At 43.9% G+C, this 25,914-nt stretch overlaps 2 protein-coding genes across 2 annotated transcripts; both read right to left on the minus strand.

Annotated features, from left to right (window-relative positions):
• Positions 1 to 5,811: 5,811 nt before the first annotated feature.
• LOC133897868 (WRKY transcription factor WRKY76-like) lies at positions 5,812 to 7,274 on the minus strand. The gene is made up of 3 exons (XM_062338697.1): positions 6,999 to 7,274; positions 6,481 to 6,909; positions 5,812 to 6,385 (listed from the first exon to the last, which is right to left on the minus strand). The coding sequence occupies exons 1-3, from the start codon at positions 7,167 to 7,169 to the stop codon at positions 6,023 to 6,025; spliced, it is 963 nt and encodes a 320-aa protein (XP_062194681.1). The 5' UTR covers positions 7,170 to 7,274; the 3' UTR covers positions 5,812 to 6,022.
• A 13,025-nt stretch (positions 7,275 to 20,299) lies between these two features.
• Positions 20,300 to 21,758, minus strand: LOC133897414 (WRKY transcription factor WRKY62-like). Its single transcript, XM_062338144.1, has 3 exons — positions 21,577 to 21,758; positions 21,115 to 21,468; positions 20,300 to 20,992 (listed from the first exon to the last, which is right to left on the minus strand). The coding sequence occupies exons 1-3, from the start codon at positions 21,658 to 21,660 to the stop codon at positions 20,639 to 20,641; spliced, it is 792 nt and encodes a 263-aa protein (XP_062194128.1). The 5' UTR covers positions 21,661 to 21,758; the 3' UTR covers positions 20,300 to 20,638.
• Between the last annotated feature and the right edge of the window lie 4,156 nt (positions 21,759 to 25,914).

The raw sequence follows: 25,914 nt of genomic DNA on the forward strand, positions 1-25,914 counted from the left end.
CAATGTCACCGCTGGATCAACATTAACATCGTCATCATACAACTCATCACCGGTGTTGCTTCCATTCACATCTTCGTTGTGCACAAGACGGTTTTCCAACCCATTTACCCTGTCGGTGAGCTCAGATAACCGTTTGTCCACCCGCTCAACCGCGTTTGCGAGTTTCATCTCAATTATCGCTTCAGTGACAGCCTTGATGACTGTCTCCTTCATCTCCTTCTGAGCATTGTCTACAACAGCTTGTAGCTGCTCTTGGCTGACACACTCCTTGAAGTCCTTTGGCGTTTTATCTCCTTCAACTGACATTGTGGAAAAAAAACACAACAACAAACAGTGAAGGTTATCCCTAATAATCGTACTACAAAGGTGGAGTGGTGCCTCTCAATCAAGATCAGCAAAGGTAGACACCTTACCAAGCTCTTACCAGGGTTCTTACCAGCAAAGCAAAGGATACCTGGAAGGCGTGCGAGCGATTGCAGGGATGCAAACCAGTGCTGTCCAGAAGAATCTGTGGAGCTTGGAAGGCACACAAAGAGAACAAATATGTATATGTGGAACACAAATCAGAAACAGATAGTAATGCTGAATTATAGTCCCAAGTACTTGTTCTCGTTGCTGGTCTAAAGTGTTGCAAGTACCAAGTATGTGTGATAAACAAGGTGGAGAAACAAGTATGATGGATAGCAAGAGCAACAGAAACAAAGAACTAAACAGCACACGCTAACACAGCTCACTTTGCCCTTCTCTATGTGCTCCTCTAGATATTGTTCCTCTTTTGCCCCTCTCTTTTTTCTATTTTTTTGGGCTGTCATTGTTTTTTTGGGAAAATTCGACTTTTTCTTTTTATTTTTTTGATTTTTTTTTTCACTTAGGAGCACACAAGAGGAAACCACAGAAAATTTGAGCTTAAACAAGTGAAAGACGTGGCCTGTAGAATTTTCTGAAGTTCAGCCGAAAAATGAGAAAAATATTTGGAAATTGAAAACTCAAACTTCGGAGGCGAATTTGGGAGTTCTAATTTCGCCGAACCCGACGAAGCGGGGGACGAACAGATCCGAAACGCCGTTTCGATGCGAAAAACTCTGTGACTTTTCTGAAAACGGAGTTCGTACGCGAAAGTTATGCCCGATTTAAGAAATGACTCCGAATTAGAGGACAAAACGGGAAGAAAGTGGGGGAAAATATGCGACGGAGGCTAGGGTTTGACAGGAAAAAAAAACGATATGGCAGTGGACTATGGAACGAAGGCGAAAACACTCGAAACTAAGGGTAGATATGAACCTGACGGTATACCTGAAGCTCTGATACCACTTAATATGAACAAAGGTTCCCGATCTTCCGAAAGGTTCTGGTAACTCTCGATTTGGTGGAAACGAGACACAAGTCGATCCGGCTTCCGAACAACACGATCCGAAACCCCGCAATCGCAGCACCACGTCTCCTCTGGTTATCAACCGGCGTTGCACGGTTGACCTCGCCAAGAAGGCTAAAATCCTTGCCTGCGAATCGAAGAACATAAGCAAGAACAAGGAAGAATGCAATCAAATTACAGATGAATGATTAATCTCACGAGTTGGGGTCTCACAAACCGACGAAACGGCGAAACTGTTCTAGACAGAATAATCTAAGCAAAACTCAATCCTAATTAGGGCGGCGGCTACTGTATATAAAGGATTAGGGTCGGCCAAGGACCCCTGGACGCGTCCCTAATGGACTCCAACACGATACATGGCCCAACGGACCAAAAACGGTGACGCAGCACCGGGACAGATTCTGGACGCTGACTTGTTTCGACGTTTCCCGTTGACTCAGAAGGAATTTGGACCTCAAACCAACGCCATTGGTTTCCTTATGAAATTATCTTTCCAACCATATGTGAATCGTCGAAAACGGAGTCCGGATGCGTCCTGGGCGTCCATTTTACTGCTCGCTGGTCCTGGAGGTCGAGGCTGATTCGGACTCGAGTTGGACTGGACCTCCTGCTGTTGTTGGACGTCCTAGCTGCTCCTCCACGCCTCCAAGCCTTCCTCTATGTGTCTCCTTGTCCTCTCCATGATTTCTAAGCAACATATAATCATTAGGTAGTAATCTATTCTCAAAATTATATAAAGAGTTGCTTAGGAACGAGCTCACCTCTAAATTTAATTGTCGTGCGCGAGCCCTTGTGATTGGACCTTGAAAGTTCAATGGAGGATCATTGTATGTATCCGAGGGAGTGATGTCCTCATCAATTGCCACCTTTCTTCACCCTGTATACCCACTTTAGACTGATCGGATGACATCCAAGAGGTAGATCAACAAAATTACATGTTTGATTATGTTCAATTGACCTCATTTCCTTGATCATCGCTTGGCGCCAGGCTTGATGTTGCTTAGCTTTGGCAAACATCGCTGGCTCTTCTGTGACTTGGAGGAGTAACTTAGTGGCATCGAGTTGCCATAGAGCCTGTCCAAGTGGTTTAGCGAACACGAGCACATTGTCGATTGAACGAAATCATGCTAGACAGTCATCATGATCTAGGCTACAGTGGTTGGAGAGGTTTGATGGTGATGATTTGAGCACCGAAGGAGTACCTAAAGCAGGGCTTTTCCCTACCTCGGGTTTAGTGCATGACACTGGAGTCTGAGCTCCCACCATAGGCATCTCATTTAGGCATGCCTCGGTGCACTCAGAGCCACCTGAGAGCGTGTCGTCGTGCACCTATGTTAGCATATACTTCACTGTGAACTCAAATGACCTGCTAAAGCCATCGCCTCCTTTCTTGCTCCAATCCCATGCCACACTCTCATCAAATATGATATCACGCATCATGAGTGCACATCCGGAGGATGAATCAAAGACCTTGTACCCCTTGGAACAGCTTCATACCTAATGAACACTGCTGGTTTGCTTCAATCTTCAAGTTTGCTCAAGTGTGAACGCATGTACTTGACATGAGCCACACACCCAAAAATTCAAAGGAAGTGCACTGTCGGCTTTCGCCCATGCCAGACCTCATAGGGGGTAATGCCTTTGACACTCCGCGTTGGTGTGCGATTGAGGAGAAAGACAACCGCAATGACTGCCTCGACCCATAATTATGCCAAAATGCACTGTGCTTTCAGCATACTTTGCGCCATGGCCAGCACCATTTGGTTCCTTCGCTCGACAATGTCGTTCTACCGCAGAGAATATGACATCGAGTGCTGATGTTATACCCCGATATCTACACAATACTCTGCAAACTTGACAGAGGTAAATTCCCTGCTGTGATCAGCACAAAGCATTCACAACTTCTGGCCGATCTCCACCTCCACAGCAGCCTAGAATCTTTGAATTACCGTCAACGCATCACTCTTGATGATCAGTATTGTCACCCACATATATTGGCTCCGATCATCAAGTAGCAGCAAGACGTATCTCCGGTTGCTGGGAGTTTCGAGCACGATCAGCACACAAAGATCTCCATGGACTAGATGAGGAGATTGTCAGCTCAAAAGTTTTCCTGTGCGGGAAATGATGCATGACGCTTCTTGGTGATGATGCAACTTTCGCACAGCCGTGTCACATGATCCACACGGGAAAGACCGTGCATCATGCCCTACCGCTCCATCCTACACAGTGCATCGAAGTTGAGGTGCCCAAACCGTTCGTGTCATAGCCATGCTTGATTGGTGCTCCATGCAGAGAGGCACACTGGGTGGACGATGATGAGCCACAACATGTACAATCGATTGGTCGATTGCTTCACCCTGGCGAGGAGTTTTCACTACTGGTCGCACATGTGCAGGACACCATCATGGATGAGGATTTGACATCCACCCTCATCGAGCTGGCTAAGACTCACGATGTTCATGGTGAGCCTTAGGATGTAATACACCCCCGTGAGGGTATGATGTTTGCCTTCTTTCCCTTCAAATAGAATCATTCTGCACCCCTTGATGTTGACCATAGACCCATCACCAAATGTGACGGTCCTGCGAACTCTAGTGTCTAGCTCGGTAAAGGTGCGTCGCGTTCTCATCATGTGATTTGTAGCACCCATGTTGAGGTACCAGATAGAGGCGTCGCGTTCCTCCTCGCCATTATGATGTGCAAACACCTTGGCCTCTACCAGCCTGAGTGGAGCTTGTTATGCTGGTGGTGTGCCAACGTTGACTATGGCAGGTGAGAAGTCAATGGATGCAGCAGTCGCCTTCGCCAGCAGCAATGTCGATTTTGCGTCATCGCCTTGCACGAGATGAGCTTCGGTCTTCTTTAGCTTGCATAGGCAATCTCTCTCCCAGTTGCCAATCTTGCTGCAATTTTGACACTTGTCCTTTGAAGTGTCTCATGTAGCATCAGACCCAGTGTTGGCATCGCCATTCCTGGTCGATTTCCTCTGGGGTGGTTTCCAGCACCTGTTGCCCAAATTGGGGCTGAATGAAGCTCCTCCTCCTTGTTGATGCTCCTTCATCTGCGTGACCCACTCCTCCTCCGCGAGAAGAAGCTTGCTACCAGTGCCGGCAACTGGCGATGCCTCAAAGTGATCCTTGACCACTTTCAATCGGCTGTCACCTCCTCCACTGACAACTCTGACAAATCAAGCAATTTTCTATTGACAGTGCAAGTTGAGAGAACCTGGATGGCACAACGCATAGGTATTTCTTGACAACCTTGTGCTGTGGATCCGGATCACCCAGTATCTCCATTTGATTGACAACATCACACATGTAAAAGTCATCTACATATTTGCCATCGTGGAAGCCGATGCTTTTGAATTCCTTACGAAGCTTCTAGGCACTAGCCTTTTGCACTTGGTCAGAACCAATGTGCATGGTTCTCACCATGTCCCCAGCTTCCTTTGCAATCCTCTTTACAGCCAACATAGACATTATCTCTTGCGGAACTGCGTGAAAGATCGCTTCAAGTGCTATGTGATCCTCCTGCAGCTCAGCTTCACCATGTTCCACCGTGTCCCAGTCATCGTAGTTTGTCTTTGTGAGGAGTGGATACGACGCTGTCCCGCTAACCTCCTCGATGACATGCTAAACGACGACTTCGCGCCCTCCGCCATCGCGGTGTCATGGTCGGCGCGAAGATGGTGATTGTGGGCGGCCTCGCCCCACGGGAGTGCGTGACCCAGCACCCGTCAGAGCCCACGAGGTTGACATTGTGCCCTCGAATCATGGATGTACATGCTCTGATACCAAGTGTTAGAACCCATAGGGACAAGATCGCTCAGACTAGCTCGTGCTCTCTCTGATTGCTCTCTACTGTGCTAACAAAAATTAGGCAATTTTTCATGTGAGCTAAAGTATCTTACGAAGCTGATGAAAAAACCGAGCACATTCAGAGATCAATTTGCGTTGTCTCAAGCTCGTAGGCTTTTCGGGGTTTGTCCTCTTCTATTTATTAATTGATTATACAACTAATTGGCCGAAGTGGCTGTGCCATTCGCGCCACGATTGAGCCACCATAGGCGCCGTCCCCCACGTTGATTTCGCTGGTCTTGCCACGTCTGACCTAAACTTAACAGATTGACCAGAGAACTTAGCATGATCGAGCATGCCTCGGTTCCACGATACGCACTATCAAACAAATGACCGTGCTCTTGATCAAACAAGACAAAAAAAAAACCAAACAAACAGCTAAGACTCGAGCACAAGTTTACTAACAGTAGTCACTACAGGCAAAATAGTGTTTCAGCATGGTACTTGTCTCAAATTCGTAGTGAAATTTTGGAATTCGAAATGTACAGTATTACAGAGACAGATTAAATTCAGATAAAAAGAAGCAAGAAGAAAAATTAGCAATGGGCTTTGACGTCAGTCCTTATTTTGAATTCGTGATGAAACTCTGGACATTTGAAATGTACAATATTATTGATTGATAGTACAGTTCAGATCCTAAAGCAGAACAAAGAAAGCTCAAATTATGCATGTAGAATTTGGGAGAGATTAGGCCCTAATCTCAGTAGAAATGCACTATTCCTACCAAGTTCCTCTGAAGAACAGCTGCAGAAGACTGAAGTTTCTGAACTACGACACCGGCAACTATACTCTAGTACTCCGGCAGCTGGTGCAGGATCTCTGCGGCGATCGCGCCGGTGAAGTTGGGGTCGCTGGTCAGCGAGCTCGCCATCTGCTCCACCAGCGCCGTCCGGAACTCCGGCGATGCGATCTCCCTGCACAGCTTCTTGAGGTCAGGCGCCTCGGCCTCGAGCACCCCCACGCCGCCGCCTCCGTTCTTGGTGAGGTCCAGCGTAATGGTCGGGTCGGAGGAGTTGATGGAGATGGAGCACGGCACGGAACCGCTCCGCGTCGCGCAGCTCGGCAGCTCGCCGGCGCGCATCGGGCTCGGGTGGTTGTGCTCGCCCTCGTACGTCGCCACCAGCACCGAACTGTCCTCCGCGCTCCTCTGCACCTGCTCCCGCCACCAACGAACAGAACCACCATTAGCGACAGATTGAAGGTCACCGTAATCAGTTGATTGATCACCGTGAAATGCGTTAAAATTACCTTCTTTTTGACGGGGCAGGAGGGCGCGAAGGCGCAGCGGAAGTAGGCTCTAGGGGACGGGTTGTCGCGCGTCACCTTCTGCCCGTACTTGCGCCATTGGTACTCGTCTTTCACCACGAGGGTCGTGTCCGACGGGTCGATCCGGGTGCAGACCGTGCTGACCTTGATCCGCCGGCACGAGGCGCCGTCGCTCAGCGGGCTGTCAGCGGCACCGATACCCTTCTTGTTGCTGTTGGCGTCGCAGGAGTTCAAGTCCTCCGGACTCTCCCTGCCCCTCTTCTTGCCCTCGGCCGGCGGCGGTGCGCGTGGCGAGCTCGAGCCGTCAAGGCTCGGCCGCGCGACCTGGCTGGCGTACAGGTAGGCGATCATCTCGGTCAGCCGCCGGTTCTCCTCGCTCACCTGGGTGAACTTGGCCTCCAGGGTCTTGTCCTAAATCACAACATTTTCACCAGTCACCACCAATTCAGTGATGATGCAGAGGAAGAAGCCAAGCGGCGAGGGAATGGTCGATCAATTACCTCCTCGTCGATCATGGACGACGTCGCTCTGCCACTGGCCGGACGGTCAGGTAGTTCAGGTTCAGCTTCCATCTCCGTGCTGCTCGCCGGCCACGGCGTGGGTGGCCCGACGCTGAGGTCAAGGCAGACCGGGGAGCAGCCGGCGCGGCGCGCCGAGCCCATCAGCAGCATTGAGGCCGGGCTGCCTGCGCTTCTCTGTGCAAGCTGCTGTGAGCCCGAAGTCTGACGCGAGTAGTTGTAGTGGATCTGGAGCAGAAACACTTGGATGCTTGGCACGGGAAGGGCGTGGTAAATATAGAGGCATCGGACGGAGGTGCGACCGTGCGGGCCGTGGGATGGGATCGTTCCGTTCGGACGGGCGCCGGCGTGTGAAAATTGTGACGCAATTGATCGGAAAAGAAATTGGAGCACGAGCCCGACGCGGCGTGTCCGGTCGGGGTCCGGGAGGGCACGCGCGCATGTGCATTTTGTGCCAGTGGTGTGGGCACACACGCGGGCGCCACCTTCGGCCCTGCGGTGTGTGACGTGAGGAGCTTTACGTCACGCGAGGCTTCGTCAAGGCTCATGACCTTCCAGGCTGCTACCCCATGCCGTGGCTGGTGGCTGGTGGCTGGTGAGGTTGACCCCGGCAGGCCGGACGATCTCGTGCAGCGTACGGAGCGCCTAGTGACACCGACGAGATGTCTGTCTATTGCGTTCGCATTTTTTTTGCTCGTGTCGTGTGAGAAGAGCGGCTTTGGTTTCGCATTCCTCGTGCAAGAGGAGTGGGTGGAGCTTCCAACTCAGCGCGCGTGGTCTTGTTAAGATATACTATCTTTGTTCTCTTTTACTTATTATTTGAGACATCAACACGATCTTCAATAATCATGTTTGATTATTAATTTTGACAATCACTTTTTGATAAAAATTAAATAATATCAAAGTATTTTTCATGATAAATTCATTACTATTATTTTTATGTGCTAAATTATAATAGTTTTGTATATATGAGTGGCTAAAGTTTCTAAATTCATTACGATATCTATTTGAGAATAGAGGTAGTACTACTACTATGTGATTAGCAGGTCAATAAATTCTTATTTTACCAAATAAATTTTACCACGGGCCAAATCGCAGAGGGCATGGTAGCCATAGTGACAAATCCTCATAGGAGAGGTGAGCCAAGGGGTTGATCTCCCCTCTCGCACGCCTCCTTTAAAAAATAGGCTCTAAAGAAGCCTCCAATAAAAGACCCCGGTAAATTAAAAAAGCCAAAATCTTAAAAGAAATTTAATTTTCTTTTTTTAATATAGGAGGCTACATAGGGATCTCCCGGAGCCAGCGCTAGAGATCAAATCAGGTTATCACCTTAAGAGAAGCCCAAGAAACCACTACGGCTCAGCTCCCCCTCCGTAATGGATATTGTGTCTGTGATTGATTGAAAGTTGAAACCAAAAGAACTCCGCGTACACTATACGTTAAATGAAAGATTAATAAGTGATATTTTATGAAACCACCTCTATGGCATGTTTATTTTGTATATTTCTGTAAGGCTTATTGTTTTTATCTATACATCCGACATGCAAAGCTTTTGCGTATAAAAAAGGAAGAGATATAAAACCATCTCCCTTTGACGACACAGAGGGCCATCCTTCTAGAGCACCAAGTCTCTTACTTTACTCAAGTGTGAATCATCATCAAACGACAATTGTTAGTGCCCCATCACATTTTTAATCTATTTTCCGTCTTGTATTTCTGCAAGGTTTGTTGCTTTCTAGCTATAAATTTGACATGCAGAGCTTTTGAGTGTTCACCTGGGGAGCAAAAGGACAAAATAAACCACCTCCCTTCAACAGTACAGTATCCAGGGTCACCAAGACAAGAAACAAAGTCATATGGTACCTCTGGCCTTCTGAGGCTCCCTCTTTCTTGCTGCAATTTTTGCAGTATGATTGTAATCTCTATGATTAAATTAAGAGAAGTGCTCTTGGTCTAAAAAAAATAGTCATATGGTACAAAGTGTCAAGCATCATCCAGCGACAATTTTTAGTGCCCCATCACATTTTAATTAAATATAATTTTGTCTGGTATTTCTGCAAGATTTGTTGCTTTATGGAGTAGCTATAAACTTGGCACACAGAGTTTTTACGTGTTCACATGGGAAAGAAAAGGACAAAGCCACCTCCCTTCAACAGAATAGAGAGTCGTCCTTTTTTGGAGCGCCAAGTCAAGAAACTCAGTCAATTGGTACTCAAATGCCAAGCATCACCAAGTGACACGTATTGGAGCCAATTGCACTGTACCACTAGCTAATTGTCATTTGTTAGAAATGCATAGTTAAGATTGACTCTTAGAAAAGAGAAGTGCGTGACCATGGACGTGACGCATCGAAGCCTCCTGTTTTAACAGATTCCATACGCCCTATAGACACTTTTCTTCCTTGGGTTCCTTACATGGTGTTGACGTTCAGGCCCTTTTTTCCCTGAAGAAAGCAATCTCAAAATGACATCATCTCTAGGTGCGTCAGGCATAGCACGTTGGTAGCAAGTTGCAGCTGACATCATGTTACCACACCAAACTTAGGCAATAAGGAATTTGATTGATATGTTCACAAAAAATGCAGCAGTTTAACTGGATTAATTACATGCAATATCCATGCAGCTTGGTCTTCTTATTCAATGTCCCATATACAAGTCCATCATGTGATGATGATTCTTAATTAGGGGTAATGGATGGATAATTCAATGAGTCCTCCTAATTGATGGGATTGGAGAATACGGTAGGAGATTAATAAGAAGACCAGCTGAATTTTCATTTCGTAGTGGGTCATGGATTGGCTACTCTAGTTTATCTTTATGTCCTGACCCCGCAGATACAAGGTTAATACAAAAGAAATTATAATAGAAAATGCGCAGAAATAATCCATTCAATCTGTGGTTGATGGGAATCGTTCAGATTCTCAACCAAAAAAGTTAAGGTGGAACGTCGCTTCGCTATCCAAAAGGTGACTAAGACCAAGCTATCTTAGCTTCCCAACCAATCACATATATAAGTATGAAACATGCTAAGGAACTATTGTCTCCGTTTCGTAATGTTTGTCTACACCCACTATTAATTAGACTAAAAAAAAAATCTAAAATTGATGTAAAAGAAGTAATAATCAACCTACATTTAGGTGTCCACTCCTTACAACATGCAAACCTACTTTAAGTGCTCTACACGCTTAATTTTTTTCTATCCAAAGCCACACTTCATATTTAAACGAAGGGAGTAATAATCTAGTGCATAAACATGCCAGTTTTTGGCAATAGCTTCAGCAAAGCTTTGTCAGCTAGCATGTGTTAAGCTCCTTAACGGTTGCTCCACTCATAATTATCAACATTTAAAAGATTAGTGTGCACAAAACTCCATAACAATGTATTTATTTATTTTATAATTATTCAATATTCTGGCCTGTTAGGAATACAGTAATTTTGAGGAGTCTAGAATGAGTTTTACAATGAATAACTCGGTTTCTACATGATCAACTGGGAAAAATTCTAAACGGGGCCTTAGAGTAACTATGGTGCAAACATTTATATTTCACGCAACTTTGTACACCTATCCACATTTTTCTACTTGCTCGCATGAGCTAGAGAAAGAAGTAAAAATACTACAAAAATATGCAAGTCTCCCGTGTTCCTCGGGAGTTCTAACTGTGAGGATCGGTCATGGAGTGTTTTTTCTGCCCTTTTCCATGTGTTTCTAGCTCGATGTGCTAGCTATCCAATTCTTGTTGTGAAAGGAGGAGGTAGAAATAGTCTTTACAATTTCCATTTTTCTTGGCTGTTGTTCCCACCGGAAATTTATAGGGAATTGTGAATTGAACTTTAGCATGTCTACTGCATGTGCACAAGACTTGCTGGAAGGGCACGTATCCGATGTTAGTTTCCTTTCCTATTTAAGAAAGCCAACTAGCATGCCAGTGTGCCCCATGTGTGAAGTAGACGATCAAGCCTCAGGAATACGGCTCGAGCCAACTGCTGGCAACTAATAAGTCCTTAGGAAAAGTCGTCTGTCACCGCCAAGATGCTCATCGTCCACTCATGCCAAAACGGTCCTTTTCTGGCCGAGCTGTGCTACACTTGGCGCAGTTGTCACGATGTATGTGACGCGTGTTTTGATGATGTTTTCCCGGTGATGTCATGGGAGAGTTCCTCTGATACCACGCGACGATGTCACCCGTGTAGTTACGCTAGAAAAACCGTGTCCGATGTCATGACTATACCTAGTGATTTAGGGTTGGTGCGACAAGATATACTTGGTCAATGAATTCATAAAGACATAATCAATAAATTTGAGTGCATATGGATTTTCACTATTTTTACACCAAATATTCGTTTTGGTTTTTGTCCATGATTGGTAAAGTCGATATATATATTTATTTAAAGTAAGGATATTTGATTATCAATTGTGTGTATCGTAGAGGAGGACACGTGATTTTATATAAGTTCAGGTCTTCCTTAGAAAAATAACCTTACCTTGATTAATTTCAGGAGAAGACAATTACAATAGGGGCATGTCTAGATCTACTCTTATAAATCTCGGTAAGTTCTCTCGTGTTATAAATTTTAAAGCTCTTGTTGAATGAATCTTATCGTTTGTCTTAAATCTGTTGTGAATCCCAATAGGTTATTTATACTTCTATCCGACTTTATATTACTTTTGCTTGGCTCTCTTTTGGGCTCTTCTTCGCCTTTCCTTCAATGTACCTCCTCCTTATGTAGTTGGATCGGACAGATGTACCATACTCGGAGTCTTTAATATAACCCTCGTAGATTGTGTTATCTAGATGATTCTTTTCTAATTATTGGATAGTTTTTATGTAGAATATGATAAATTGTCTAGAAATTTGTGCGTACTTTATTTACCTCATAGCGATTATTAAATCTACGATATAAGATAATAGATACGTGTAGGATGGTACTCCATCATTAGAATATATTGTATTTTTAGTAATTTTTTAATTACCAATTATCAAATCCTCATATGCCTTATTTTTATTGAAATCGCAACAACTAAGTACAAATTAAGGCATGAAACTAAACACCTCCACCGGATCATGACACAAATAATAGATTGAATACATGTTCGATATTGAAATACTATCCTCCATGCATGTTATAGCTTTTGCAAACTATGGTCATTAGATCTGTAGTATATAAAGCTAAGTACTTGCGCTACGACGATACATGAAGTCTATAAATGTTTGACAACCAAAAACCAATGGTTAAAGCGCAATTCTCAACAAACCAACTGCTAGAGTTACCTTTCCGCCCCCAAAGTTCACTAGATTCAACTATATATAAAAAAAGAGGTGTATTCCCAAATCCCTATAGAAAACAGCGTGAAGCTAAAAGTAGATCTTGCAAATTCAACCACCAAAGATGCATGATTAAACTCTGCATAGTCTTGGTTTGAATTTCTTTTCAATTGTTTGATTAGTGGAACTTGTACGTTAGGTGAGCTTAAAAGGAACTTGTACTTCGGTAATAAAGATTATTAAATATATTATCTCATCAGTATTAATTGACACGTAAGCCTGACTAGATATTTAGGACTACTAGATGCTTAGTTAATAAAGGAGATTAAAGGGTCAAGTCAGTCAAGTCTTCAAATTATACTAGAAATACAAGTGGCCCGTATGCATTTGTATCATAGGCCTTAAGCGGGCACTTTAGCTTAGTCTCTACTGTACAATGTTCAGCCGGCTTCATGTTAGTCGTGTAGAGCTGCAGAATTTTAAAAAAGAAAGAAAGAAAGAACGAAAGAGTTTATTCACTTGAATACTACTTTATATCACAAAGCTATTAGATGACGATACATGACCGTTGAAATTTCTGTAAGTGCGGAAGTCACATGTTTTGAATCCATCTGTGTAAAAACATGTATAAATTTTCCATAGCGTTGGCATCCATCTGATCTGATTAGTTGGACCAATGCTAACTTATTCTTAATTAAAAACAAATAAACAGGCAATACTTTCATATTTGGGACATGGAGATCCAAGCACACATGAACAAATTAAAGTACATTTACATTGGGACATGCAGATCGAAGTACATTATTCCATCCAATTTTTACCTTTCCTGTCGTAGTGGTCAGTTGCATGAGGGAGATCGGGCACGCGTTGTCCTCTGGCAGTGAGGTGGTCTGCTTGCGGACTTGAAATCCTCGACTATGTGGAGGAGGTCGAGGGCGTCGGTGTCGTCAGTGAAGGTTGGGAGCATCGGTGTCATCGGTGGCGGAGGGGATTGTAAGCAACCATCTAAATTATATTTTAATTAATTATTATGTGATCATTTACATAATTATGACTACAATGATTAACTAGAATTTAATCTTGATAGTCCTGGTAAATATTTTATATCCAAGATCAAAACACGAGTCTTTACATCATGTTTCATCAAATCAAGGAATAACAAAGAGCGATGATTCACATAACAACCTTTTCCAAATAAGTTCCAACCATTTAAACATACGCCTATAGGTGAGGATGTCATTTAAAACTACTACCCGAGCAAACTAGATACCTCTACAAGCTCACAACCCACAACACCATAGACTCGCATGCCCAAAGGCCAGAACAACATAAGGTACTCGACTCACCCGTCATATATACGAATATGAGGAAAGTACACAAGTGCTAAAGCTAACTGTAACAGCGGTCGATGCTTAAACGATACAAGCGATCTATGACATCCGATTTCCTCTCCCGACCTACCCCTAGCACCATTCATATCTCGTCTCATTCTCATATCTCATACATCCCATCATCAACATTATCCTTGTGCTCAATAATTAAGCATATAGCTCGCGAACGATGGTCGAACTACCGCTCGACTTCTATCGAGAAACTATGCATTTCTAAGTATCTCGAATAACTTTTAAGTTAGACACCAACATGTTATACTCAAGTTACAAAGATATGGATCATCAGCAAAACAAAGGTAAAAGTAATACATCAACACAGATTCTATCCATGAAACCCGATACAAACTCACTAAGCATGCATAACATACATAGAGTGATAACTTATCAATTTAGACTCTACATGATCCAAATTACAAGGTGAAATATGCTTAGATGCATACCTGATGCTCAGCTTTACAATCAACAGCAACAAACTCCGGATCACCCTCGATCACACCCACGTTACACTCCGGTCCTTTGTTCTCTAAAGAAGAGCCTATGCAATGCGATGAGTATAAATGAGGTGTAAAGAGGTATGCTGCAAGATGCATAAAGAGTGAGGATGCAGTACAACAAGCTAAGAATACAAAGACACATGAAAGAACAAAAAAGTCTCTGATTCAAGCAACATCTGAACTTTTGACTGAATACCAGAACTTCTGGTATAAGGTCAGGACTTCTGGGTGTTTTTCCGAACAGGGGTTCTCGGGTTTGCTTAACTTGGATTAACAGGAACTTCCGGTAGAAGGTTGGAACTTCTGGGTGGTCGAAACTTCCAGGTGTTTTTCCGAGTAAGGGTTCTCGAGTTGGCTTAACTCGGATTAACTGAAACTTCCAGTAGAAGGTCAAAACTTCCGAACAGGTGTTCTCGGGTGGTTTAACTCGGATTACCCAGAACCTTCGGGCTATAAACTGAAACTTCCAGTTGAACTAACAAGAGTGAGTTCGCAATGATTTCCTTTTCAATTCAACTTGCATGGTTCACCAATTGAAGGAACAACATATTTATACTAGCCCAAGAGTTCTAGGCTCCATCTACCCACAAAACAAGCATGATTCCCAGGTTCTATCTCATCCAAATTTTCCCTACTAGCTCCATTTCATCAAGAACAAAGCAGTGCTTCGTAACTACTTGATCGTAGCTCAAGAACTCGAACTTAACCAAACCAATTCATGCATTCTCACCATGGGGATCCTAGGAGACTTACCCAAGGTCCTTGTTGAGGTCGGTAACCATCAGGTGAAGGAAGAAAATGGAGGAAAAAGTTTGGAGAAGAGGGAAAAAGTTGTAGCTCCTTGTGGCTTCACCACACAAACCGAGAGAGATTAAGCACAGCTCGAATTCTTTGTGCATGCACAAAAAGATTGGATGGATAGGAAGCTTAGAAGCTAGGAAACGCAATGGTACCACATGTATACCTTGATTTTTACTTCTTAAGGGATGATTTGGGGGAAATGGAGGGGGTTTGAGAGGGAGAAGAGCTGCTGCTCTTGGCTGTTGGTTTGAGTGGGAGTGAGAGCGAATGAGGGTGTGTGAGTGGGGAAGCGAGTTGCAGCTTCTGAAGCAGAAGGAGATGGAGGAGGTGGGCCAGCCAGGTGGGCCCCACTTGCTAGAGTCTCATGTCTATTTCAGCTGCAATTTCCTTTCCTTCTCACTCGTTTTCTTTCTCTCTTTTTATTAACCCAAACCGAGGTGCTATAGTGCTCCAAAAATTCTAAGAACTTTTGTGTAGTGATTACAATATGGGATGAACTCATTTTAATTGGATTCACCCACAACGCCTATACAGAACTTAAACTAATAGAAAACTCCAAGGTCGGGTAATTCCATAACTCTTAGCAAATTTTAAGCCACTGTTGGTATTAACAAGCACTCAACAAATGCTCAATAATTAAACATGATGCTCGTGATGCATGATTGTGCTTAATGACATGTCTACGAGATTTGGGATGTGATAGGGACCTCGGGGCTGTCGGGTTCTTCAGCAGCCTAGGGAGTTCGGGGCTATCGGGGCCTTGTGGGAGGTCGGGAGTAGAGGGGTACTCGGCGACCGAATGGAGATGCAGCTTGCATCGACCAATATCCCAAGTCCGCTATTGCCCTCATCGGCCTACCTGTAAGTGCCATGTGTCAAGAAGGCATGATTAGCATCTGAGTCTCGTACCAGGTGTATCTGTGCGTTGTGCATCATGCATCCCCCTCACTGATGGTGGAGGAAGTTTGCGGTCTCGTGCAACAGGCCATGGAGAGCACGAGCGATGGAGACGAGGAGGCGAAGAGCGTGCGAAGGAGGGTGACGATGTCCATGGCTACCGGAGGAGGCGCATGATGAACATGCATATGGAAGAGGATGACAAGGCGGATGAGAAGGTGGTGCTAGGGCGGTGTGAGGAGGGATCGGCAGTTGTGTAAGGCTAGAGCCGGCAGGGAAGCTGAGTGACAGGGTAGGGAGAGGGAGATTTATTGAGGGGAGGACCTGATTGTAAGGAAGCGATTCAATGCTTCTACATGGACCTAGATGCAAATACCCTATAGAGAGATCTGGCAGTCAATTTTGCTTAGTGGTGAGATCGGACAATCCATGTTTTATGGATGATGTGGACTCGCCTAGGAGCTACGAATGCGACAGCATTTAGATATGTAAGATAGGGATTGGTGTGATCTAGTGAGTGAAGCACATGCCAACTCATTCAAGTCATATTCTCCTAGTTTAATTTTAACTTTTCCTCTAGAATTCAACCACAATGTACAAGAACATCTACAATAATCCATTCTAGAGGTAGGAGAACATCCATTGTGTCCAGTTGCATGACATTTTCTTTTGGTAGTCTAGTGACATAGCCTCTCTAATATCGGTTTTAATCTCAGTTCAATTCAATAGCTAAGCAAATGTTGGTTAAGAAAACGGATTTTTTATAGGTCACCCATGTGTTTCATGCCTCCGCACCTGAATTTTCTATTCACACCGATGATGATATGCAATTATTATTATATATATTCTATAAGTACCATATATCTCTAAGGGGTATACGATGATCGTTCGTATCCTACTCGATCCGAGGGTAGTCGTAGCAGCCACAGAGTAGAGGTTAGAGATAAAATATAAGAGAATTAATCGTACTGAATAGGGAAATTATCCCCTATTTGGGAAGGGATTCCTAGATATTGGGATATCGCGTGTTAACATCAGAAGATATCACGTCTCCTGGCATGACTGACCCAGATTTTGAGTTTTATAGTGATTTTGGTCCCGACATAATGTCAGGCCAAACGAGTCACCAGAGATCAGTCGATCTCCGAAAGTGATCTATGGCTGGTCTACTTCCAAGTTGATTGGTCAAGATAGTCACTCAGGCGATCGTGTGAAGGGGTCGGGTCCCCCAATTTCAAGGCCTATCCCAACTACTGATGGCGTAAGCTACCGAAGAATTAAGGGCTCCAATGAGAAGATTGAAGAGGATGAACCCCAATTTACCGAATTATATGCTTCTTCCTCCTTAGATTCATCTTGTGATGAGGAAGAGTATCATGAGGTGAATGTCCTCGTGGTTGGGAAACAAGAAGACAAGGATAATCCTGATATTCCGACCGACCCGACCACCAAGGACGAGTTACCTGTTACCACTATTCCATAGGGGGGTTGCCTACAGTTTCAAATGTGGGAGATAGCCAGTCGATTGCTCCAATTCCTCTGGTGAATTCCTTGTGGCTGTTGGCCAAACTTCAGGTCAAGGCAACAAGACCCCTCTAGTCCCTCGGAACCTGTTTGACTAGTTCATTGGTGCTCAATACACATCCAAATTCCAACATGGCATGATTGCTGAAGCAGGCCAAAATCCTCCTATAAAGAAAAAGGAAGAGAAGCACCCCTCAACAGAAGAAGCAAACAACGAGAACGAAGGAAAGAAGAAGCCACCACTGTCGCTTGTCCGTTTATTCAGTTCAATACGTGTTGCTTTTGTCGGTCCATTCATATTTGATCTAATGAAAAATTCTTTTAGGCCCAATTTTGAAAGACATGAATTTGGCAAGAATTTCGCTTGAAGGAATCCAATAATGCCCATAGCAATTAATATGTGAATTTTTATCATTCCAAACTGAGTCTTAAAATGATTCAAGATTGGTGTTTCATGCTGGTCTACTAGTCTAAAATAGATCTCATTATGTAAAGCCCGCGGTTAAAGTTCTAAAATTTTAACCACTAATATAAAAAAACAAGTAGTTAGATTTATTACATCAATAAATATAAATAGATTCATCATGAAAAATATTATTGTGTTACTGCAATCTTTTTTATTTTCGCAACCATCTTAGTAGAATATACTAATAATCAACATGTTTAACTGGGACAAATATTCTAAACATTATGTAAAAAACCGGAGCTAACTGACTCGGCTTCTCCTCAAGACTCTGCCAATTCGTGCGTGCACATCATCAATCAACCAGAGACCAGCAACTTCACAAGGCCGAAATGATTTTTCAGTCTTGCAACTTCCATCCTCTTCTTTTTTTCTGCTGCTGTCCCCACAGGAAATTCATACGCAGTTGCAAACAGTACTCCTACCATGAAGTAGTCTACTGCATCTTGCACAAGGCTTGCTTGGAGAGCATGGGTCGGATGTGAGGTTTGGTTGCCTATTTCAGAAAGCGAGTAGTGTCTCCCACTTTGGAAGTGGACGTCAGGACTCAAGAATACGCGTCAAGTCAACTGGAAAGTCCTTACAAAAATCTGTCACCACCAAGACGTTTTTCGTTCCAGCTGAACATCTTTTTCAACCGAGCTGTGCTTCCCTTGGCACGATGACATCTACGATCTGACGCATGTCGATGATTTCCGTGATGATGTCATCAATCCTCAGATCTGCGAAAGTTATACTTTTGGTGAGCCTAAGAAAAATCTTGGTACTTTTGGTACTACGAGATCAGTAAAGATATTTTATCGTCATTATTGACACGTCACCCTGACTAGATATTTGAGTATTAATAGATGTTTAGTTATCAGAGAGTCAAGTCAGTCAAGTCTTCAGATTCTACAGAGATTGATGTTATCCTGCGAATAAGCATGGCTTACATCCTATTTGGTAGAGCTCTGTCCCAGTGTTACTAAATGGATTGGTTGAGCGGAATCATTTCTCGTTTTGTATAGTGAGGTGAGAGCTGAAAAAATTAGTTTCCACCTGATTCCTGACTGATTCTCCTCGATTTCAACACAATATCCTCTCAGGAATCACTTCCACCACTAACATACCAAACGATTTTACAAAACGAGTCATTTCCACTACAGAATCACTCCTACCCTACTTCTACTGTAGAATTACTCTCACTACAAAATCAAAACTCTACCAAACGACCTCTTAAACATGCATACAAGTCAAGCACATGTTACCACCCCTTCTAGTGGAAATGGGCTCCTCTGACTTATCAGAAGCATATGACTTTGGCTCATTATGAAATGTTGCACGGAGAATCGGCTGCCAATGCTACAGTATGCTACAGTACATCAGTAAAGCAGCATAATATTGTACAAATCAGTGCACGTGCTGTATGCACACTACCTGTCGTCTCACAAATTACTGTTTTATCATACTGTTCACCATGACGTTGCTTAACGTCAGAGGATTCGAATCCCTTCAAGTCATATTCTCTGAGGCTATTTTTCCATTTTCCATTTGAATTCTACCGCACTACGAGAATGTTCGCTGACGTCAGTTCTAGTCCGAGTTCGCTTAATAGTTTTTGCACATTCTCCCTCCATTCCAGCTTATTTGTCATTGCTTCGACTGTATGAAATTTGATCAAATCTTTTTTCCTAAAATGGATATATAGGTACTTGAAAATATACAATATTAGTAAAATTTGTTTCAAGATAAATCTAATAATATAAAAGTTTTAAATATTTATAAATTCTTTTTAGAAAAAAATGCACAATCAATTTTGTTACAATAAAAAGCAGTTACAAGTAAACTGAAACGAACGTAGTACTGTTTAAGCAAAAAGAACATAAGCGTTACCGGTATTGGTGCGTTCAGTCGACACATGATTGTGGCTCATGGTGGTTTATCTACTCCGTCCATATTTATTCTTTTAAGTCTCATTTGGAGTGTATGATTTTTAAATGAATCTGGAAAAAATTACAGGAAACGATATAACTCCAATAAAAATTATGTCAAAATCAGTGTTAGAAATGAAGCCTTAAAGTGATCCAAGGTTTGTGTTTCATGCGTGCCACTGGTCCAAAATAAATCTCATATTTTGAGTCTCGGCCTTCCAAAATTTTACAACTAACATAAAAAAGGATAACTATGCATTTACGTGAACCAATATCCTTAAATGTACCATCAAAAAGGACTTCTACATCATTACATTTTCATAAATTTCAGCAACCATCTAATGAGAAAAGATAATAATCAATACGTTTTCATTGGAGACAATGCTCAAAACATTAAGTAACAACTGGAATGTGTACTCATCTTTTTAAGTTTATGGAAGTACGGATTGAGATGCCCCCACTCGAACTTTTTTTGTAAAACCTGGAGTGCAATACACATTGCATACTATGTACTTTTTGTATACTATGATGACCGATGGATGTTGGAAAATGTATATGAAAATGATAATCAGCTATACATGAACCGTGCCGATTCTTCTAGTTTTTCTCTTACCACATGGGTATTTAGCCCGTAGGTTTCAATCCAAACAGTACGTACACTCTAAATGACAAGGAAAATGGAGATTTCTAATAGCGAAGTCTATGAAGTTCACATAAACATATATACGAGATTCTTATTCATTTAATTTTCTGGCGGTCCTTTCGTAGCTTTTGCAAAAGCGAATCCACAAGATTCCAAAGCATAACTATGATAAGTGTGTGCGTGTTTCATGTCGATATTTGCGTCCATGAACTTCATATACTTGTTCATTGACATATCTAATCTGATATTTTCTCCATCATTCTTGCAGTCACCGCACTTGTTAGTGACTCCATGAACTCTGAATCGTTCTTCAGCAAATTCACCAGCTTGTCCACCAAAACCTTTCGAAACTCCGGCGTAACAATCTCCCCAACAACCACCTCCGCGCCCGATCCTAGCCCTTGGTTCGTCAGACCAAGGGTGATCGTCCGGCCCAACGAGTTGATGGAGATGGAGCACGGCAGTGACCTAGCATGTCGTTGGCTCGTCGACGAGTCGCTGATAAATTCACTCTGGGCACATTGGGAGTGGTTGTGTTCGCCCTCGTAGGTCGCCACTAGCATTGACTTGTCCTCTGCACTCCTCTGCACCTGCATTTTTTACATGATAAAAAATTCAGCAAAACTGCCGGTTTCACAAGATAAAAAGATTAAGCAAAATTACATGCATGCAAATTTGCAAAAAAAAAGAGAGGGAGAATTTGTTTCTTTACCTTCTTCTTGACGGGGCAGGAAGGAGCGTATGCGCACCGGAAGTAGGCTCTCGGGTAGGGGTTGTCCCGCGTCACCTTCTGCCCGTACTTGCGCCACTGGTACCCGTCCTTCACGAGGTTGGCGTCGGCGTCCGACGGCTCAGCGCGCACGCAGACCGTCCTTACCCTGGGCCGCGGCTCCGCCGTCACGCCGGTGGCAGCCACTTCCGTCTCCACATTGCCGTTGCAGCTCGGCACCGGCGACGTGGTGAGAGCCCGCAGTTGGGGACGGTCGGCGAGTAGTGCGTCGACCGCGGCGGCCAGCCTCCTGTTCTCCTCGCTCACCCGCCTCAGCTTCTCTTCAAGACTCTCTGCCTGGTTCAGGCATGGACACACAAACGGACCAGAAGTCAGCAACTGCAGATACGCAACATGGATCGAAACAACCGTGCATCGGTGATCGGCAGGTGAAGATTGACTCACCGGCGGGGGCGGGGACGGGGACCGGCCGAAGAGCAGCAGGAGCGCGGCACTCCCGGTGGGAGACGAGCACTGGCCGTTGTCCATGGCCACAACCACTGCAGGTACCTAACAGCCAGGGTGTTACAGGGCACGTCGCCAGCAGCGGTCTCCGAACACGTGAACCTTGTGCGAGGACGTTGAGGGACATGCAGACATGCTATGTAGGGAAGACGATTTGCCTTTTGCATTGACTCGAGCACTTGACCCACCGATCCCCCGGCAAATCTGCTCGTTGCTCGTCACCATGTTGCCGTCAGTTTATGACGTGTTTCGCCTGCGTCAAAACCAAGCGCTCTTATGATGAACTCCAGAGAGAAGACTAGGTCGTCTTGCTGTTCAATCCGATGAGTTAAGCTTCTCGACTTTTCTCCGCTTCCTTGTGTTTAATTATTTCCTGTGTAATTTCCTCGTTTCACGATCCGGATTCGTAGGCTGTTTGCACCGGTGCGGCACGCGATCACTAGTATTTTAGTTTGACTGAAAATCGACTCCTCTGTGCATGTCAACTTAATCAACTAACAGTGTGGAAGTCCGCGGCCGCGGAGGTTTTGGCGGTTGCAGCTTATTTGAAAACGCCAGGCAGGTGGTGTGTGGTAAGATCAATTCACTTGCCTTTATTCCATGGAGGTAAATAAAATTATCCTGACCTTCTCTCGCCATTAGCGTACGTCCATTTGTATACTCTATCTTCTGGAGCATGGATGCGACGAAGAAGAAAAACGAACGGATTAACGTCGTGTTATTTTTTATTTTTAGGAAGACGTCGTGTTATTTCCGAGATGTAGAGTATTCAACTGACGGCCCAGTGTTTGCGGGTAGCGGACTGCACCCTATGTATGAGACCCAGATTTCGGCCGAAAGAGGATCGCGACTGAGATTTTAGCACAAAAGAATGTAGGCCGGAAAGTCGATCCAGCGGCTGACGTCCATTATCCTTTGTCAGGGGCGTAAGCCGACAGCCCAGTGCCGAGGTCGATGCATGCGGCCCGTGCTTGGCCCATGGGGCAACACCGATGCCAACAGCTGCCGGAGGAGTTTTTTTTATTTTTATATTTTTTCATTAAAAATTTAAATAAATATATTTCTCGTTACAATAATTAAAAAACAGACGTCTGCATCCCCTTGAGAGGGTTGCAGCTCTCTGAGAGAACGTTTAGACTTCGTTACCGCCACTTGAGAGGGCGGGTAGCCTAACCGCCCCTCAGAGGGCGGGTACAGCCTTCTCGCCCGCACCGACCCTACCGCCCTCTCAGGGAGCGGTAAGGAGGCTGCCCGCCCACCTCCCCCCTTCTCTATAAAAGGGTTAAAATTGAGGGGAAATCCTCATTTAATCCGAAAAAAGAGAAAGCTCTGAAGAGCGAGGAGAATAGAGGAGAGGAAGAGAGCGCGGCGAAACCCTGCTGCATTTGATCCGTGGATTTGAAGATCATTTTTCGGTAATTTTTTGTATACTTTTATTATTGTTAATAAGTACAGAAGCACCGTATGATATAGAGTTTAGACATGTATGACCTAGGATTTAGAAAATGCTATATTTAGTAGAATATTATCAATATTGCTTACGACATGGTAGTATAGCAATTAAATACAGAATATTATTTGTAGTATGGTAGTTTTGAATATGTAGATTGTACAGAGTAATAATTGTAGGGTAGCATTGTGTGACATATGAATTAGTACTGTATGACGTAGGGTTTAACGGTATGACCTAGGATTTAGGTTTAGAAAATGCTAGTATACTGTGAATATTAATTCCGATATGGTAGGATAGCTATTAAATGTAGATTGTATAGAGTAATATTTGTAGGTAAGTTTGGTTAAGGGTATTATTGAAGAACCTATTGTTAGGTATGAATCGGTGTCGGTAATATTTTTAGTTCCGATACTCAGAAATATAGTTCGTCGGTCTTAACATTGGTTATATTTGCGGATGTTTTCAGGGATGGCAGATAAATTAATTTTTCAGATATATTATGGTGAAGGTGAAATTAGGTATGGTCATAACGGTATAGATCTGTCTGGATTTTATCATGTCATGAAGGGTCTTAGTAAAGCTAATGAGAGGACCATTGCGGGTGTGTGCAAGTGGCTGATGCGGTTTTTCTAACTGGATCCGCAACAACAGGATCTTAAGCTGAAAGCTGTCCTGAGCTGTGCTAGTCAGGGATACTTTGACGAGCTTATTCCGATCAAAGCCACATCAACTTGGAGGCAGTATATAGATATATCTTGTGAACGTGGCATGCTTCTGATTTTGTTAGCTGAGGTGTACAAAAACATCAAACAGATGTAAACTCTACGGAAGCAGTAGCGGGACCAAGTGAGGCAGTGGAAGATGAATCAGACCCGGTAAATATCAGGACCAGGGCAAATGTTGGGGATATTCCTGAGATACAACTGATAGGTGTAGCCAATAAGGGGGAGCATATCCCTAGTATAATTGAAGAGATGGAGTTGGAGGATCAAGAGCTAGAGGAAGCTGTTGCCGATGGAGATTCATCTAACGAGGAGGGTAATGCTCCAGTGCCTACAGAGTGGAGGGATCATGAATTTTCAAAGCTGGTGGTTAGCGAGGCTGATCGGACACCGTGGTAGTACCCTACAAAGGAGGCTATTATTGATGTAGTTAAATTCTGGTCATTGTCTCTTTGGAGGAAGTTCAAGGTTGTTAAATCCAGTAAAAGGGAGTATGATGTGAAGTGTTTGGTGCCTCAATGTCCTTGGCAGGTACACGCATTCAGAGGGAAAATAGGTAGACTACTAGTAGTGCTCAATAGTCAGGGAACATAATTGTCACATTGAGGAAATAGAGTTCGCCCACCGAAACCTGTCATCTGCCTTTATTGCTAATGTTATGTGTGAGGAGATTATGGACAACCTAAGGTATGAGCCACGATCAATAATCCGTGCTATTGAGCAAAGGTTCCAATACACAATAAACTATGCGAAGGCATTGAGGGCGAAACAGAAGGCTATTGAGATGAGGTTTGGAACATATGAAGATTCATATCACAATCTACCTCGTCAATTAGCCACAATATGTGGAAGGAACCCAGACAGTTACTATGATATCAAGCATTACCCCTCCATTGATGCAGAGTACAGCGGTAAACGAGTATTGTAGCGTGCTTTCTTTGCATTCGCTGCAACCATCAAAGCATTTCGGTACTGTCGACCCATCATTTTCCTGGATGGAACATTCCTTACTGGGAAGTATAAAGGACAGATACTGTTTGCAATTGGGGTTGACGGTAACAACCAAGTCCTGCCACTAGGGTTTGCCTTCGTGGAGAGTGAGAAGGGGGATAGCTGGTATTGGTTCCTTGAGCGGTTGAAACATGCTATTGTTCTTGACCAGCCAGATGTTTGTCTGATTCATGATAGACATGCAGGGTTGTTGCAGGTTTTGTTGGATATGCAACCTGGGAGTGTTCGACGGGGTGTTGCAGCACAATGGCCCGACCTGAAGAGCAGGTGGTGCATGCGCCATATGGGTGCGAACTTCTACATACAGTTCAAAAACAAAGAGTTGATGAAGTTCAATACCCTATGGGCAAGACTGGACGAACTAACTCTGAAACAGACAGTGGAGGCTGCACCCACTGGTGATGAACCAATAGATCTTGGACCTCTCATAACAGATACTCCTTAGATAGTAAGGAGGTCAAAGTCAGCTATTAGGAGCTTTTCACAGTGGATACGTAATGAGCCAAATGAAAAAATAGGCTTTGCTATACGACAGTGGTGGGGTAAGGTATGGAGTAATGACAATAAATCTTACTGAGGTTTATAACTGGGTCATGCGAGGAATGAGGTCCCTCCCACTCGTTGGAATTGTAGAAGGTATTTTGCATGGGACTTGTAAATACTTTATTGATCGGTACGCGGCTTCTAAAAATGTAATGGAGGATAATCGTATGCTTTATGGACGGATGCTATGTGAGTATATGGAGAAGGCCACAAAGAAGGCCCACATGCATCGCGCTAATTAAGAGGGGACTGCGGAGCATAGGTTCAGTGTCCTGTGCTAGGATAAGGGTCGTAGGGTTGGAAGAGTGCGTGCTTAGGAGTGGAACATGCATTTGTACTTGCCAGAAGCCACAATTACTTCACAAACCTTGTACACACGTCATAGCTGCGTGTGCGGAGCACAATATGCTTCCCAGACAATATGTTTCAAAGTATTTCATGAAGGATCAGATACTGAACATCTGCAATCATGAGTTGTATGCTTACAACATTGTTGACACTTTTACAAGTAATCCAGGACCTTCACGAATCTATGTGCCTGATTTGGAA

Source organism: Phragmites australis, chromosome 17, assembly GCF_958298935.1.
Source record: "Phragmites australis chromosome 17, lpPhrAust1.1, whole genome shotgun sequence".
In the NCBI taxonomy this organism is placed as follows: domain Eukaryota; kingdom Viridiplantae; phylum Streptophyta; class Magnoliopsida; order Poales; family Poaceae; genus Phragmites; species Phragmites australis.